The sequence below is a fragment of the Thermobia domestica genome, chromosome 15 (genome assembly GCF_964235325.1).
Source record: "Thermobia domestica chromosome 15, izTheDome1.hap1.1, whole genome shotgun sequence".
In the NCBI taxonomy this organism is placed as follows: Eukaryota; Metazoa; Arthropoda; class Insecta; order Zygentoma; family Lepismatidae; genus Thermobia; species Thermobia domestica.
In genome coordinates, this window is record NC_137468.1 from 155718117 (window position 1) to 155736930 (window position 18814).

At 36.5% G+C, this 18814-nt stretch overlaps 1 protein-coding gene and 1 non-coding gene across 2 annotated transcripts; one reads left to right on the top strand and one right to left on the bottom strand.

Moving 5' to 3' along the window:
- Nucleotides 1-723: 723 nt before the first annotated feature.
- On the bottom strand, nt 724-1104 carry LOC145671674 (uncharacterized). Its single transcript, XM_081740872.1, has one exon. The coding sequence runs from the start codon at nt 1102-1104 to the stop codon at nt 724-726; it is 381 nt and encodes a 126-aa protein (XP_081596998.1).
- Nucleotides 1105-8831: 7727 nt separating this feature from the next.
- On the top strand, nt 8832-8905 carry TRNAI-AAU (transfer RNA isoleucine (anticodon AAU)). Its single transcript has one exon. It is a non-coding gene; the product is annotated as a tRNA-Ile (tRNA).
- The last annotated feature ends 9909 nt before the right edge of the window (nt 8906-18814 follow it).

Below are 18814 nucleotides of genomic sequence, written 5' to 3' on the forward strand. Positions count from 1 at the left end.
TGCATTTATTAAACATGCTAAGAGTACGTTTCATCTCCGACTCCATTCCTTTATTGCAGTTGGAAGTTATATGAACCGGAATCTTTTCGAGTTTGAATATTTCACTTCATATAGCAGAAAATCGTAAAATGACAGGAATAAAAGTAAATTGCTTTTCGATGTAACTTCAGCGTTTCAAAAATAAGTTTCATCTTTGATCTTATTCCTGTATTCCAACTGGAAGTTATAGATAGATCTACTACGATCAGTTTCAGCATTCAGTTGCCATAAGTCCGAAGCCTATTGTAGTCTCATAAGGCTTGTTTTATCACAAAATTAACAAAAATATCTGTTGAAGTGTTTGATAAATCCATTCAAATTCCAGACCATCTTTAGAATCTTTAACCCTTAACTGGTCAGGTGAAACAAATGCCTTAAAACTCTAGTGGGGTCTGAGAAACACCAATGAATGGAAACAAGATGTAATCACAAATAATTGCATTTACGTGTCAAATAAGATACATATTATTACATCTGAATATGTAATACACGAACTATGTATACATACATAAATTATGTGTGATTACATAATTTAATTGTGCATGTAAAATATGCCATGTTATTTTGCACAGTCTGGGCAAATACAGAAACTGTGTTCCAAACAAAGCAACTTATGACACTTCACACAAGAAAATTTTGTCTTTCTGTCTTTTTCTCGAGGGCACAACTGACAACACCCTTTTCTTACATGTGGCTCTGGACTCCCCACTCCTTCGTCTCCATCTCTATTTTTGCAACAACCTGCTTCAGCTCCTTTGGAACATATCTGGTTTCACGTCTATCCATATGTTCTTTGATAAGTGCAATGCATAATGAAGTAAAAAAATTCCTTCTTGGCATCTTCTGTGCTGTTGAATTAGGCTTGGAGTATGACACAATAGTACTGTTCATCCTAGCAATATCCAACATTGCGAAGAAAATTGTCATAGGCCTTCTCCTTGTGCGTCTCGAAGTAGTATTCGTACCACACAGCTGCTCAAGGGTATCCACCCCACCCTTTGTCTCATTGTAGTTGGTTATCATTTCAGGTTTTCCAGAGTCTGTTATCTTCTTGTCATCATGCATGCTAGACAATAAGATAACTGCTTTTGTTCCTCTCCGGAACATATAAAAAAAAGCGTGAGGTCTGCAGTATGTCCAAAGAGAGTAGATCCAAGTTGTCTAGGCCGGCTAGCTTTGAGTTCTTCTGGTATTTCACGTTTGTTGGCTCTCACTGTTCCCAGGATGGTGAGCTTCTCTGTTTTCAATTTTTCAGCAAGTTCAATGGAGGTGAACTAATTGTCAACAGTCACATTTCGATTTGTCCCTTTGATGGGTTCAATTAGTCGCAGCACTGTTTGTGTTGGCACTGACACGTTTCCACGAACTTTACTTTCTGAACCAATATAAATGAAAACATTATTTATATAGAAGTTCCTTATATGAAATACAAACCATCTCCTGAATAAGGACTTTATTCCTAGACCTTTTGGTAAAAATATATTACTTTTATCGTCTTTCCTGTCTCTTTTTGAATCGTCGGAACCGGGGCGTTTGTCTCGGTGGTAATTTAAGTAACCGTACTAAAATTCAGTTAGTATTGGCCAGGGAATTGAATAGAATTGTTTTAGTTTAGCCTTCCGTTTAACAACGAAGCCATAATTGAGTTGGGATTACAGTTTATATGGAATTTACCGCGTGAGCTCCCTCTGTGAATCTACCCCACGTCTTATAAACCAAAGCTGCGTACGTTTTTTACATAGCCACGACGCAGCTGAGTGTTGCCAATAAGACGAGAGGGGACAAGAGACGAAGAGTTACTATGAATCATGTAGGACTAAAACAGTATTTGAGATCCAAAACTTTTGTAGATTAGTGTTGCTTCCGGGCCTTCAGACATTTCTCATATTCTAAGTTGAAATTTCTTTTCTTTTCTGGAAAAGGAAATGTTTATTCAATCAAAAATTAACATCTGTTTTATACTTTGATACACCTATTTAAATACCATATCATATTCAGGATCAATTATTAACTGAAAGGCTTGGTGGAAGAAGGGCCAATACCACTCCTCCATGAAACATGAGTTCTGTGGCTGAAGTGTAAACTAGTGTCACCTAGTGTTACTCATTGGACTAAATTAGTTGTGGAATATGCAATAGTGTTCTGTATTTACTCCTAGAAATTAAAATACCTATGTTACTTAGATTTTGTCTACATTAAAACTGCATTTGTATCTAAATCACAAAATTATGGGATAGGAACTTCTTCCATTGACCTCTTCAATTGTCATAATAGCAGAAATAGTCTTCAGATTACTCATCACATTTATATTTGTATTTGTTGAAGTAAAGACGAAGTCAACATCGTCAAACAGAGATTCGACCACTGGATCCTAAGGTTATAAACATAACGCTGTACCGACTGAATTGCCGGAATGCGATCAGAGTTGTAACCACATATAAGAGGACTGCGAGGCGCCCAATTCCACAGTTTACATGGCACATCGACTGCACAGGGATCGTATGTTTGTGCGACTGCTATTGCGTTGTATTTCGTTGACAGCCACATATTGGTGGCAGTTGTTCCAACAATATGAAGGTTGATCGAAGAAGACTGAGTTCGGATTCTCTTTTCCGAATTACCTCTCCAAGCACGTTCACTCTGAATAGTAACCCTGGAGGTACATTCATCTCGAAGGAGGTTGGAGCACGAAATGGAATTCGAAATATTGTCGAATATGATTATTTTGTTATCCCGGTGTCTTCATATGGGGAAGCATAGTGTCGCATTGTCATACTAAATTCCAAATGTTTCAACTCTGTGTACTAACCGGTAAACGTTATTGTGACACTGCACTCGTGCTCCACGTGCGTCTTTTCAGAGCTGCAATCGGCCCCAACTTCTTCTTTATGGATAATAACGAGCGACCGCATCGAAAAATACAGCTGGTAAAGCTCTTAAGGCGAGAGAATATTCGGTGAATGGACTGGCCTGCCTATTGTTCCGACTTGAATCCTATCGAGCACATTCAAGAAGCTGTGTGGAGAATTACACGTTCAAATACATCGGACGTGACCAGTATGGAAGCACGTTGGACTGCTTCTATTCCTGTCCGGTGTTAATCACACTCTCTTCTAGTAGCTATTATACTCCTGTGATGTGAGAGATGCATTACGAGTTGCAGTGCTTTTACGTAAGTTATTCGATTTATTTATTTTTTTGTTTGTGCAATCACGTGTTTCTTTCTGTTATTCTTGAATCATATAGTGTAGAACTACATTCTATGAATTGTACAAGTTGCAACAATATATGCCACTTCTGAGTGACAAAGCATACGAAACTTACTTTCGTCCATTAGTTTTTCATCCCATTGTTTATACCATCTTTGAAATGTCATTCAACACAAATTATCTATAACGACAAATATCATCAGCCCGGATAGCTCAGTCGGTAAGTCGTGTTGTAGCAGCGGTGGCGAGCAGACCTGCGGAAAGCGCTGTTGCTTGTTTATACGGCATACCTTCATATTTCAAGTTAGACTTCTTCTGATCGTCTAAATGGTAGTGAAACGAGTTAATACTTTGCGTGTAAACTTTATTAATGTGCCTACTCGCCCAATTACTTATAGAATACATGAATTCATATTTGACAATTCAAGTTAAGCAATGACCAAGTTGTGAGTATTGAATTAGACAATTACCGACGTTGTGTGTTCGTTAAGTTAATATCCCAGCTTTTGTGTGAACAGATAATTCGAGATAATAGTACTGGATTACGATATACTGATGAAAATGGAGTGTATGAAGTGAGTGTGGAAGTTGCAGATAAGCCTATTACTTTAGTTAAATTATCTTTAGTGCCAAGTGAATTGGACGATGAAGAAATACTAAAAGTGTTGACACCATATGGTAGTGTCAAAAATATCAAGGACGAGTTTTATGATAGTAGTCATCGATACCGAGTGCGTACTGGGCGGAAACTGGTGTACATACAGTTAGATAAGGCAATTCCATCGTCTATTGAAATCCAAGGTCAACGATACTTAGTATCTTATTTTGGTCAGGAACGTACCTGTTTTGCTTGTAATAGCCCTCAACATCGATATGACCAATGTGATAGACGTAATGTAAACTCTAAACCTATAGTGCAATCTTCAACCGAAGTTAACCTAGTCCGGACACTTAATTCAGTTACGAGTGTACAACCTGTTGTTTCATTACCTTCGTCTTTTAGTGACAAGGATTTTCCCCCATTAACTAGTGACAGTGATAAAGTTGTGTCACCTTCTTGTGCGGAGATAGTGAATACTGACACTGCTAATGTTCCATCGGTAGCTTCGGCTACTTCTGAATGTAGATCTAATCCAGTACTTGAGCATACTTCGGATAATCAGCCACCTGTCGAGGTTTCTTTGCCTCCCGCAATAGGTTCTGTTTCATCTCCAGTTATAATTAGTGTATCCGACTCGATACCTCCAGCGGTTTCTATTGCTGACGCTGCTGACTGTGTTTCTGACGATATAAGTGATGTGGCAGATGTTCCTATTACTATTGACAGTGGTCCATCTGAGAGTGAGAAATCCATTTCATCTTATAATCATACCTTCGTTTTAGCCTCAGTTCCCTCGCAAAGTAGTTCTAAAGAGCGATCCTCTCAAGATAAGAAGAGACGGAAAACAGTGAAAGACGGTAAAGTTTCTTCATCTGCTAGAAAACCTGATAAACCAGCTAGTGATGCTTTGTACAGGATAACTAGTGCTAATGTTTCCAAACAATTGCAGCTTGTTGCAACAACTTCAGTAGAAGACAGTGCTTCTGGATCTGTAGAGTCTCCACTTTCTGGTGTCACTGTCACCTAGTGATTCTTGTGTGTGTGACATGATATGTTCCTAGTGTGTTTCCGAGTCAGTCCTCCCACTTCGTATCTACGTCATCTCATCATGTACTACCAAGTCTGTCTCCTTCCCTACCTTTTCATGGCAATTGTTCTTACCATTGCTAGTATTAATCTAAATGGAATATCTTTACCCACACAGTATCATGCTCTGTCTGATTTTTTGTTGAAATCTGAAATTGAGGTGGCTTTTTTGCAAGAGGTAGGTCCGGAAGTGGTGAATGTACATGATTCATATAACGTTTATAACAATTCAACGTATAATCGTCTTGGTACTGCGATTTTGGTTAAAGATGGGTTACCGTTTACGAATGTACAATGTCACCCCAGTGGTAGAATTATACGAGGTGATTTGTTTGGTATGACTATGATCAATGTGTATTCCCCATCTGGAAGTCATAATCGTGGTGCGCGCAACACATTTTTTGCGACTGATGTTGCGACATCGTTTAGTTGTGCCTCAGACAATGTCATTTTGGGGGGTGATATGAATTGCGTATTGAATAGAGCAGATATGGACCCAGGGTTTAATTATTGTGCTTCTCTTGATGAACTCATCTCTCATTATCCCTTGTATGATGCGTGGCAACTAAGGAACAGTGATCTGTTGGGGTACACCCTGATTCGCCAGAATAGTGCCTCGAGAATCGATAGATTCTATTTGACGGAATCTCTTAAATCTCAGCTTTTTGATATATACCGTTATCCTGTTTGTTTTAGTGATCATCTGTCTTTAGTGATGAAAGTTAAGATTCCATGTGATAAAACTGTGCGTGGACGTGGTTACTATCATATGAATGAAACACTATTAACAGATGAGGAATTTCTTACATTGTTTCAGAGTAAATGGGACTATTGGAGACAGCAAGCAAAACGGTATCCAAATATCCTCGTATGGTGGACTACCTATTTTAAACCTAACCTAGTACGCTTCTGTAAATGGTACTCTGGTGAACGCTCTCGTGATCGCCTGAAATTGTATAATTTTTATTACGGATGTTTATTAGAGGCTCAACGAGATGCTCTTTCCGACAGAACATTGTTGCCCCTTGTTAAAAAATATAAAGCAAAACTCTTAGAATTTCATAGGATTCAAGTTCAAGGTGTAAAAATTAGGAGTAAGGCTCTTATGTTTGATGTTACTGAACAGTGTTCTCTTACTCACGTTTTGCAAGAAAACCGGCGTGGCAAGCGCCGCCTGATAAAGACGGTTCTTACTCCGGATGGAGAACCCTGCAAGAATGTTTTTGCAATTCAAAAGGTATTTTATGATCATTATTTAAAACTTTTTGGTGAATCACGAGGACTGGATGTTGACAATTTTATTTTTGAAGTTATTCCTAACGTCATAACAGATGATGATAATATGTCTTTTACGGCGCCCTTTACACTTGAAGAAGTAAAGTTGGCAACATTTGCTGCAAAGCCAGGAAAATCGCCCGGACAAGATGGAATATCGGGTATATTGTATCAAAAACTTTGGCCCGTCATAGGTCCGACACTTACTGATGTGGTCAATGCTTGGTTTTTTGCTTCCGAACATATCTGTCGACCCAATCCTGCTGTCACTATTTTTATACCAAAAGTGCCTCAACCAACAATGGTTGAACATTTCAGACCTATTTCCCTTTTAAATACTGATGTTAAAATTATTAGTCGTTGTTTGGCTTCTAGATTAGCTCCATATATGAATAAGTTGCTGGGTGATTTGCAATATGCTGCAGTTAAGGGTAAGACTATATATCAGATTTTAATGAATGTTAGAGATTGTATTACAATATGTCAAGATTGTGAGATTACCACAGCTATTGTTAATTTAGATTTTCAGAATGCATTTGATAACATTGAGCATTCCTATTTGTGGAGAGTTTTGACTGGTTTTGGTTTTAATGCTCGCATTATACAATGGTTTAAATTCTTCTATAAAGACGCTGCGACTAAATTAAATATTAATGATCATCTTACCCTTCCCATCAAAGTAGTTCGTAGTATTCGACAAGGAGATCCTATAAGCTTACAATTATTTACCTTGGTTATTGCACCCTTCTTGTATGATGTAAACCGCAAGATTCATGCTTTTGATGTTATTGCACGTCCTCTACGTGTGTGTGGATATGCTGATGATGTCAATGTTTTCCTGCATTCTGTTCATGACTATAACCTTTTAATGCAAAGTGTTGCTAATTATCAACAAGTGTCTGGAGCTCTCTTGAATAGAAAAAATCAACCGGTCTTATAATATATAATTCTGAGGAGTATAGTAAAATTCAGGACATTGCATTTCAATCGAGGATTAAAATACTAGAAATATCATTTATGAGTAATCTTGTTGAAACAGTAAAATATAATTATGACCTTGTCATTAATAAAATCAGGCATTTAAGTCTCTTGCATAAATGTAGGTCACTATGTTTATTGTCTCGTGCTCGACTTCTCAACGTTTATATTTTGAGTAAACTGTGGTATGTTGCTAACGTCTTTGCCCTGCCTTCTACAGCAGGCAAAAAACTACAAAGTGTTTGTGGTTGGTTTTTGTGGAACAATTGTGTGTTTCGTGTTCGCTATAATGACATCTGTTTATCGGTAGCGAACGGAGGCATTAACATGACTCACGTGCAGTTCAAGGCTGAGAGTTTGTTTATAAGACGTAACTTGACTGCCTTAGTTGAAGATGTACCCTCTCCCACTAGACACTTGCTACGATATTTATTGGATACGATCGATCCAACACTGCCGTTGGCGATCGCTTCCCTCCCCTCCAGTTGCTCTTACTTAACTAATGTCTTGTGTGCCTATATCTATCAATGTCAGCGAACTCCCGATGTTTTGACTTTAACAAGTAAACAATGGTACAGGCACCACCTACAACAGTTATCACCATGCAAATTAATAGAAAGAGAACCAGAACACAATTGGCATATAATATTTCGTGATATACACTCAAAATATTTAACAGCAGAAAATAAATCCTTCTGGTACATAGTAGTGAATGACATTGTAGATACGAAAGTAAAACGAAATAAATGTGGGTTTAGTGCTGATATAATATGTTCTTTCTGCGGTGCTGCTGATTCCTTGAGTCATAGATTAACAACTTGTGTGAACAGCAAACAAATCTGGTACCAATTGCAGCGATTTTTGGGTCTTATTATGCGCCAACCTCGTCGCTCAATCGAGGTCAATCTCCTGTTACGACCGGAATATTCTCTGTATCCCAAAACGAAACACAATACTGTTACCTGGCTTATAGCGCAAACAATTACGTATGTACTCTCAGTGGAAACTGCAGGTAATTCTTCGTTTTATACTGAATATCTTCAAACTAATTATGACAAAATGAGCTCCATTATGAAAACTTGTACTTTTGCTCGTTTTCTCGACAATACCATATATGCGTAATTAATTTGTACTCCTTTGTTATTCCAATGAGTTTTTAGTCATTTGTAAAATTGTGTATATGCTACATACGTTCTTTAAAAAAAAAAAACGCACAAAATGTACAACTTGTATCTATGCTCCATAAGCAGTTTTTTTCTCTTCCCTTGAGTTACATTGTGCATTATTAGCTGTATATATTTATATTTTTCTGCAGTTGTGTTAATGATCGTATGTATCCAACTCTATTAGTTAATAAAAAAGTTGTTTAAAAAAAAGTCGGTAGAGCGTTAGGTTTTTAACCTAACGGTCCAGGGTTCGAGTCCCTATTCGGGCGATAATGTATTCGTTTTTACTTCAAAAGACAAATATTAATGCTTTGAATAATCTGATTAACTGTTTCTGGTATTCAAATAATCATTCTTTATACTGAATATGGTAGGTATTTAAATAGGCTGTACAAAAAGTAAAACAAATATACAATTTCATCGAATAAGTACATTTTTCCCACTTTAAGAAAAGGAAGTCCAACTTCTTTTTAACGAGGCCGGTTAGCTCAGTTGGTTAGAGCGTCGTCCTAATAACGCGAAGGTCGTGGGTTCGATCCCCTCACTGGCCAATATTTTTGTAATTGAGTGGTTTGATACGTTTTGCAATGAGTGTAGTAGGTTCTTTTCTGCATGTTGACTGCGAGTTTGAATATTCGAAGCTTATATACCAAACCAAACAGAAACCCTTAAATTACGAGATGAAACAATGCTAGGTAGAGACCTTCCTCCACGAGAAACGCTTTGGAGTCTCGTGGGTAACACTAGTTTATCTTAGATCTCAAACACTATTTCAGTGTTACACGATAGACAATATTCAAAAGCTATCAACCTGTATAACGATAGACTGTGGTGTGGTTTGATGTATTACGTTTTTATCAGGAAAGTTATGTTGCTCTTGAGAATCAGTGAAATTGCAAATCTGAGTAACACTCTCAATAAAATTAAACATATAAGAAGTAACATATCGCTCACCAGTTATATTCTCCATTCGATTTGTAGAATGAGATGCAAAGATATCCATTGATATTTGCTGTATTGAACAACGACAACTGAGAATAATGATCGCAGTTATCTGTCTTTTAAGTAAAAATACTACTAGATGTATCTATTTGAAGTAACTGATGAAAGATTATTACCACTGTCAACTCTCACACGGAACTTATATATTAGTTCCGGAAAGTTAATTTCGTCAAGAGTATGCATACTTGGTTTAGGTGTGCACGAAACTGTACTTGATATGGTATTCCAGTTGAGAGGAGAAATTGGCATCCTATTCAGCTTAGGGGAGTTACTTGTGCACAATAACTATTTGGGAACTCGAATCGAGCAAGTCAAATACATATATTTTTTCTCCATCTCATTTGATTTCGAATACAGGTATGTGCTTCATTCCACATAAAACTTATATGTGTCAAAAAAGATGTGTTAAACAAGAATTATGTACTTTGTATAATTGCAAAAGATAGAATAGGGCTTTAAATTTCTCTGCATATTAGCGTACGTCCCGTTTGTATTAGATACACATGATCCACAGAATACAGTTCATCACATATTTTAGATATGACACATATTCAACAAGAACTTTTCTAATTTCTGAATTTCTAAGTTTCATTAGTGTACATAAGAACTTAAAGGTAACAATTTGAACATCAGCCCAAGAAACTGACACTGTCTGTTCCCCATAGCTCTTCTATTGTTGTTCCATACGTATTTTTACATAGAGCAAGCTTCTGGTATGCTTAACACAGAAAGTTTGAAAGTGTTACTAGGCCATTGATGCATTTTCAGGGTACACTTTTTCATAATTTTAATGCTGTGGTTCATTCAACAAACATAATCACCAAATTAGGAAAGCAGAGAGCAGAGCAGAATAAATAGAATCTGAACTTGAACACATTGATGTCAATTGCACAGCACAAATTTGTTCTTATAAAAATCAATTCAGTGTCCCAAGGATAAGTTCCGTTTATTTCGTTAACCATCTACTTTAAACTGGAAGTGGTAGAAATTAAGAAGTAACTTCCGATTTTAACGCTGATCAAAATAGAGCAAAAATGATCAGATATAGTGAGAAACGGTCTTTTGGAATTGTTTCAGCGCCTAAAGAATTGTTCCCCATTCCTCCATTCAGATTCTATTCAAAATGGAAGTGGTAGAAGGTAAGAATTTCGGGTTTCAATATTTACCACAATGGAACAAAAACTATAATTTATAGCGAATAGAAATTTTCTGCATTTATTAAACGGCCCAAGAGTACGTTCCATCTCCAACTTCTTCCAGCAGTTGTTTTCTTCATCTGAAATAAATAAAGTGTACGGGTCATTGGACTTACTTACCCCATGCCATAAACGTCGCCAACACGTAATGGCCCACTTGATGGTGAATGTCGATCGTTGCTATACGAACGCGTCGAAGGATTGCCACTAGTGTGCCACTAGCACCAGGGTTTCGTCTAGTCGAAAGAGATATCTAGATTCGGGGTGTTAAAGCTACCACCACGTAGCAGGGAGGACTTCATTTTGGTCTGCGCTGCTTCGATTCGTCGCGGAGAATCGCGGAGTGACCAACACAAACTATCACCTGTCATGTGCATGCGGTTATTTGTATATATTATTTTTTCCTAATGAATTGTTTCTAAAGTGAGCTCCAGGGGTCAAATGTAACCCCTGCCTCTACATCATGAAGTGAAAGATCTTGAGATGAGTGAGTATAATTGTATGAATTTAGATGGGAACTGTCGCCGATCATTTGAAAGTGAATATGGGAGAACTATGAAATAAGTAAATATATGCGCATCGTTTTGCTATATAATTACATGTCAAATGGATTTCATCTGATCCCAAACGGTTATCGTCGAATATACACGGTTACAGGAGCACTCTGATTAGCCAAATTAAAAAGACCTCAGTGATTTATCCCTTTACAAGCGACATTTTCTTTATCGCCTACGTGGGGTAGTCGGAACAGCACGCTCCTAATAATTAAAAAGTTGGTGGTCCGTGCCCAGTCCTGGGTACTTTTTTCGTGTCTTTTAGACTCACCTTAATGTAAAGAAATTACTCATATAGGCAATTTAACATATTTTGGAGGAGTAATTTTGTGGTTCATTGGCGTCTGGTCGCATCTCTGCCGCTGGTGGTATAATTTTCTAAACGAAAGTGAGGCCCCAGCGGTCGTGGTATAATTTTTGGTGAGATATCGCTAGTTGCTCATCAGTGGTCCACCGACGCTTACGGCATGGTGTACTCTCATTTCTTACATTCCTTGAACTTGAGATTGTGCGGTGGTGAGTGTGAGGATTGATTTTGTATCCGCAAATTTGTAACCTCTCATAAATATTGAGGAAAATTAACAAGCCTACGTTAAAAAAAAAAAAAAAAAATCTTCGAAAGAGTAAGGTATAAATAATTTTTAAAAAATCCAGTACAAGATTAATTTTGAGTGGATGTATTTAAATAAATGTATAAAAATAAAACTTGTTGAATGCTAAATAATAATTTTTATTAGTATACCTCTTTTTCGAACTTTAGGATTTAACAAGGACGAATAAAATCTTAAAATCTTCTTCGTCCATTCTGATGAAATTTCTATCTGCATTAATGTTAATTAGTCGAAATTCTTGTTTGGGCTCGTGGTGCCCTCCCTAAAATCCATATTCTTGTACACATACACAGAGAAAAATACGTTCTCGGAACAGCGGTATATTGTACAAATATACGGTACCCTCTTGCTTACTATAGAAATCAGTACGGAGCATACGTTATCCGTATGCCACATAGGCACTGCCCTTAGATGTTACATTATGCCGTTGCAGGATGTCCGACATCTAACAGTTTTCCGTATATCACATGCATATACTTATGTTACCTTCGTCAGCTATATGTTATATACGTCCATTTGTATGTGAGATCCTGACCACCTACATGGTTTCATACAGAAAGTATTATAAAACGCGTTTTCAGTTATACGTCTGCTGTACGTTGTCCAAAAACTACAGTAATTACGCATGTAACCTATCTTTTTAAGTACGCCACTTACAATCTTTTTTCTCAGTGTACGCGTAATTTTTTGCGTCGTTTCTTTATTATTTTTCTCAACAACACAACGTTTAGAGCGCCTCACATAAAAACATTGCTTTATATCCAGGCTTGGCCACCGTACGATAATTGATCGTGATATACGATAATTTAAGCATTAATGCCGTATACGATAATGCCCTTGAGATAGTAGGTGAATAGGCCTATACGATAATTTTAGAACGCAGAGGTTTTTTTTTTTCAGTTTGTGAAAGTGTAAACAATTTGTAGCTGTGCACAAAACACACACGCTCAGTGTTTCTTTCAGAAATAGTGTTCCTGGGGGAACACTTAGTATCTCAGGGGGGCACTGCTGGTACTATTCTATTTACTATTATATTATAGACGTATTATTTTGATCTCCGTAGGACACTCTCGGGGCTTCAATGGGGCAGTGCCTCAAAAATCATGTATGGAAGAAACACTGCACATACTGAGGTTTCTAACAGTCTAAAACAGCGTTTCCCAACCGGTGTGCCGTGAATAGGCCGCTGGTGTGCCGCGAGGAATCGAACAAAATTATTGATTTTATAGCAATAAAATTGCAAAACGTGGGGGAAAATGTATATTTGTATTTCATATTACTATGAATCTACAATTTTAAGTTTCATACCGTGTTACTGTTCTGTGCATTTCTAATGTTGAAAAAAAGTATTTGTTATCATTGTTATGAGCATTATTACTTCTTTATTGTTGCAGACTATTTCGTAACTTGAAAATTTAAAATATCATTCAATCCTTTCGACAAATTACCTACATTTGTGTTTTAAGAATAAAGGAAATTTGTTTGTTCGTTCGTTATTTAGTGATCTCCCTTCTTAGTAAAAAGGTTGGATACAGTTTTTAAAAAGCGTATTTTTAAAAGCCTGAGTCCAATATGTCATTGCAATTATTTTCTATTTTTAAATTAGAATGAAAAATAAGCATAATGATTTACCACGGGGAAAAACAAGTGTTCGAGCTTTCTTCTCTGTGAGAAGATCAATAATCACAGAAAAAATATCACTGTATTTTATATTTACATAATTATATTTACATATAAGCGTGCCACGAGAATTCAAGTAACACCCGTAGTGTGCCACAAGTTGAAAAAGGTTGGGAAACGCTGGTTTAAAATAAATCAATACGATTTGAGAATTTTGGCAAATGGCAACACTGCATCCATTCCTTAAGTTTAATTTCGCTTGCGAGAATTTGGAAATAACAATGTTGTTCGCAGTACTGATTAATAAGGACTTTGAAAATGGTGAGGAGAGCAACGCCGATATGGAGTTCGAAACTGAAGATTACTGGATAAGTTTATTAAGTATTATTGCTATTATTAGTAGTATTATCTTGTTTCTACAATTATCACATGCATAATGAATATACAATAATTTTTGTAATTTACGATAATTTTAAATACGAAAATCGATAATTTTGTTTTCTAAGTTGGCAACTCTGTTTATATCAATCTATTCAGAAAGCAACCGAAAGACTGGAAAGTAGCTGCTTAGTTTGCAGACGTAAATTTACGCACAGTGTATGGGTCGCATTACGCGCGTAACCTAAATATATGTCTACCCAAATGCGTTATGCGCGTAAACTCCCAGTAATAATTGGTTGCCTTTTAAGCTACAGACCCTGCATTATCTGAATTATTAATTGATTGACATTTAGCATTCTTTTCTGTAGCTAAGCTGTATCAGACAGGACCTACTGCTGAAAGGGATATCCGAGTCAGTAGTGAAATTTTACCGAGTCAAATAATTTAACTGGGTGTTGAAATCTGAACCCAAGTATCACCAAGGTGTTACTCTCATTCATCTGATATTTAAAAAGTCATAAGCTAATAATATATGTTATTTTAAAAAATTCTTTTTTTCCTTTTCTAACCCCAATTGAGGTTTTATATCTTTAGGTGCAGAACTATGTCCCATATCAATGAGTTCTGTTATCAATAATTGTCTTGAAATTTAGTAATTTTAATGTAAAATTTAGATGAAAACGATGTAATGGTGATGAAAGATGATGGATAAATCTCGGTCCTCCTCCCAAGGGCGCCGATTTCAGGGGTCCGCCCCCCCCCCAAAGCTCATGTGGGCCCCCACATTGTATTTATGAATATACAATATTTGACATAATTTGAATGCATAATTTGTCGTAAAATCCTCATGTAAAAATCCCCCTCCCAAATTTACAGAGAAATTGGCGCCCTTGCATATGTCAATATGTATCTTCTTTATAAACTTAATAAAAAAAATATGTAATTAAGTTGCCCGAAATCTGCTATATCTAAAGTGGCTCTCTCTAATTTTCACTCTCTCTCTGTAACTTATGCTGAACACTTATCCAAAATGACAACTAACTGGTAGCCAAGGGCAACTGAATTTTAGTGCAGTTTTTCCTTGTGAAAGTTGTGAATGTTGTGTACACGTGCTTAGGGTGGGAAACATAAAACGAATAAGTAATTAGGTAAGTAACCCACTCACTGTAACGTAAGTAGAGTATATTTGTGTTTATATATTCCTCTCCATCTGCACTGTAGCCTTGTTAAATCATGTCACCAGCTATCATCAGTCATCATTCCGTTGAATAGCCGTTGCGTCATACTCTCACACAATGACATTGATAAATCGATTTATCTTTCGTTTCATTTTCTAAGTAATCAATCAATGCCGTGGGTTCACGAGGGCAGCGAGAGTCCATTACATGCCTGGTAAACATTGGTTAATGATTGAATCAATTGAAAACATGAAATTAAATATTTCAGTTTAACATCTCACGTTTATGCCCCTTAAGCTAAGGGAAACAATGATTAAGGCAAGTGAATGATGATGGGAGAATTGGTGAAACGATAATGGGGAGGAAATTGAAGTACCCGAGAATATCCGCCACGAACTTACATGGCCGGAGATCGAACCAGGTACCCCACGGACCAGAGATAACGCTCTACCACTGAGCCATCGTACCATTCTAATCAAGGGCGCCGATCCTGGTGGGGCGAGGGGGCCCGGGCCCCCCAAACTCATGTGGGCTCGATCATTGTATTTGTAGATTTATAATTGGCATAATTTGAATGCAATTTGTGTTAAAAAAAATCCTCATATATGCTTTCTGCATCTGAATGAGCTCCCCAAATTTGCAAAGAAATCGGCGCCTTGCTTGTAATCAATTAAGTAAAACATAATATTGAGTTATATAAGTTGTCGCATAACAAATCAAGTTCCGATGATCTGTGCTGTTGTGTTCAGAGTGGAATCGGTCTTTTCCCCTCACTCAAAAGAATGTTACGTGTTAAGAAGCTTTGCTAGTCTTGACACTATCCGCACATACACGCATGCACACGTAATATCAACCCACACATGCAATCATTTATGTGTTCAGTCTAGTGATGGGTAAATTCCCGGGAAGATATTTTTCGGGAATATTCCCAGGAAATATTCGCGGGAAGATTCAAAAAAATGGAAATTTTCTGGGAATTTATTTACAATCACAAAGAAAATTGCATTCTATTACTATATTATAATTTGAAAGTTAAATTCGTTTTTATATCACAGTATATTACAGTGATGTGCCGTAAACTATAATTTTACGTCTACGCGATTGTCTACTGTAATCTATACATAATCTACATTACACCTTTTCCCGTGTAGACTATGTAGACAACCACTATCAAATGTAAGGAACAATTTCGTTGCTCGTTTGTTCATATTTCCTCATTCAGTTGTTTCGCTTCGGTGCAGCGAGCATTTTTGCCGATCCCAAAAGTTTCAGCATTCTTGCCAAATTGATGTCGAGAACAGAACCCAAACATCCCCTGCAGGGCTTCTAACCAGTTCCTATTACTACTAGTACTACATTTGCTGTGGATCTATATAGTACAAGGGCAAACTTATTTTAATAAAAGAAGTTTAATGAAAATTTTAAAAAAATGATCGTTAAATCACTTTTTGAATATTATTTTTAATCTTATTTTAACGAAAGAAGTGTTATAAAAATTTTTGAAAGTAGTAAAAAAAAAAAAAGCTGTCCGTAGGCAGGATTTGAACCCAAGGCAAAAACATTTCCTTAATTAGTATGTTGCGCTAGCCCACTCAGCTACCAGACCCGACACGATTTATCCTTTACTTTGTGCTATATGTATGTCATGTCTTGTGATATCGTATCTGTATCGACCAATCAGATCAGAGGATATCTGAAACTTTTGGGATCCGCAAATATGCGTGCAGCGAAAGATTAGGGAAACGAGTAACATATAAAAAGTAGAGGGAATTATCTAATCTGTATGTTTACTCTGCTCTGCACATACCACTTCCTTAGATTTTCCACTTCGAGCACTGCTTTTATAATGAAATTTACAAAACTAATTCTCACCTGGGAGCTTTCAGTCTTGATTATGCTGTATTTGCCAATTTTTTCTTGCATATTTTACAAAATGCATAATATTTTTCATTTTCCTTCATCAAGACGAAACTAAGTATTCGAAAGTTACTATTCGCTGCTCTAGGTATTTTATTTTGTATGCAATTTCGCAAGGTAACTACAAAATAAAGCTCCTTTATTGTCCGCGATGCCATATTAAATTACGTGTTGTTGACATATTCTACATAGTCTACGTTGTTTGCATTGTCTACGCATAGTTGACACGTAAACGTAAACTATCGTTTTTTACGCGTAGACGCACATCTCTTACTGTTGTTTCCAGAGGAGTCTTTAAAATGTATATTCTGAACGATGTTATTTTATTAATATTTTATTATATTTAGAGAGTATGCATAAATGGATATTTATTTCCAATATGTTCTATGAAAGTAAATAAGTTTCAAAAATGGTATAGTAAGTACACATACTTTTACACCGCTAAACAGTTTAAATTTATATGTAAGTGGATTTTCTAACTTGACTCTACTACTGATAATACAAACATATTATTTTTTTTAAATATTAAACAAATTAGGTTGGATAACTGCCAGAAGACACATCCTACCATTTTGTCAATATTTGCGCATAAATATGTATGTTCACAATATTTGTAAGATACTTTCCTATCTTTATAATTTTGCATGTAACATTGCCACACATGACCTTTCTTCCTGCCCATTTCTCGAAATTTCATGAGTTAATTCACATGTAAAAGAAGTCTGAGTACCTCTTCAGAAGTTCGAGTCAGAGAGAGGAGACAGACCTACGTCTATTACTAACAGTGCTTCAGGGTTTATTAATAGTAGTTCATCTCTATTTCTACATAATTTTACATTACTTTACAAAATGGATCCTTTTCATCATTTGTAAATTAGTACCGGTACTTTGCTACTTTAGGCTATTGTTTAGCTTTCGGGGTGGGGGAAGATTTTGCACCTACTTTTTTGTGATATTCTATTCCCATGCGGTTGTTTTATGGTTTCATACGTTAAATTAAATTACCATCATTAAATTCAGACAGCATTGCCGAATGAGCGTAAGCGAGTGAAGGTGGGTTAGAGCCCCGCACGGCACGCTGTTTATCTTCGTTACCAACAATTCACTTTCTTTTCTCACATAAATCACTTCCACTCACCTTTACGGTTTGTACAAATTCCCTACTGCCATAAAAAAAAAATTGTGTTCGATACTTTCTTGACTACTTGAACACCACTATCAACTCATTTCTTCCGTAAATCATCCTACTTTTTGCTAGTTTTGACCCCCAATACTAAACAATTACCCTACTTTTAGTGCAAATGGAAATGGAACTTAAAAAATCATATTACTTATATAAAGTAGTCAAAGAATTTTAAATTTTTTAACCTCCAAATTCTTTACAACCTAGAAGTAAATCATAATATATCAAAATAAATTAGTTAGTCATATTCTTATAATTTGGAAGATAAAGTAAAGAAATGGAAATAAATTCCTTCCCGGGAATTTATAGGCCAGGGAAAAAACCCGGGAATATTCCCATTTTTTAAATTCCTTCCCACCGGGAATATTCCCACTGCCCATCACTAGTTTAGTCATGGAGTGGTCGTGAGAAGAAGGACTTGCGTTGATCAATTGTTACGTGTTCCTTGGAAGTGCAGAGATCCTGACAATCGACAATTCTTAATATAATCCGCTTATAAAGTGAAATGTTTTTTGAGATGAACTGTAGATGTGTTAATTTACAAACACTTTCTTCATCCACCGATGCCGTCTTTTCGGCTTTTTTTTTTTTTTTTTTTTTTTTTTTTTTAAGCATGAAATGAATTAAAATGTAGCTAGTAGCAACCAACTCCACAGAGGAAGAAATCGTCTCCTGAGGTCTGTAAATTTGGCCTACCCAAATTAGCTTACCCACTTTTATCTACATGAGCCGTTACTTCCCCGTTAGTTCCTGTTAGTTCCTGTTAGTTCTTACTAAAATTACGTTAGTTCCGCGTTTTTAAACAAATTATACACAAA

Excerpts from the sequence above, each read along its gene's own strand:
- LOC145671674 (XM_081740872.1), bottom strand. The coding sequence starts at position 1,104 with ATGCATGATGACAAGAAGATAACAGACTCTGGAAAACCTGAAATGATA.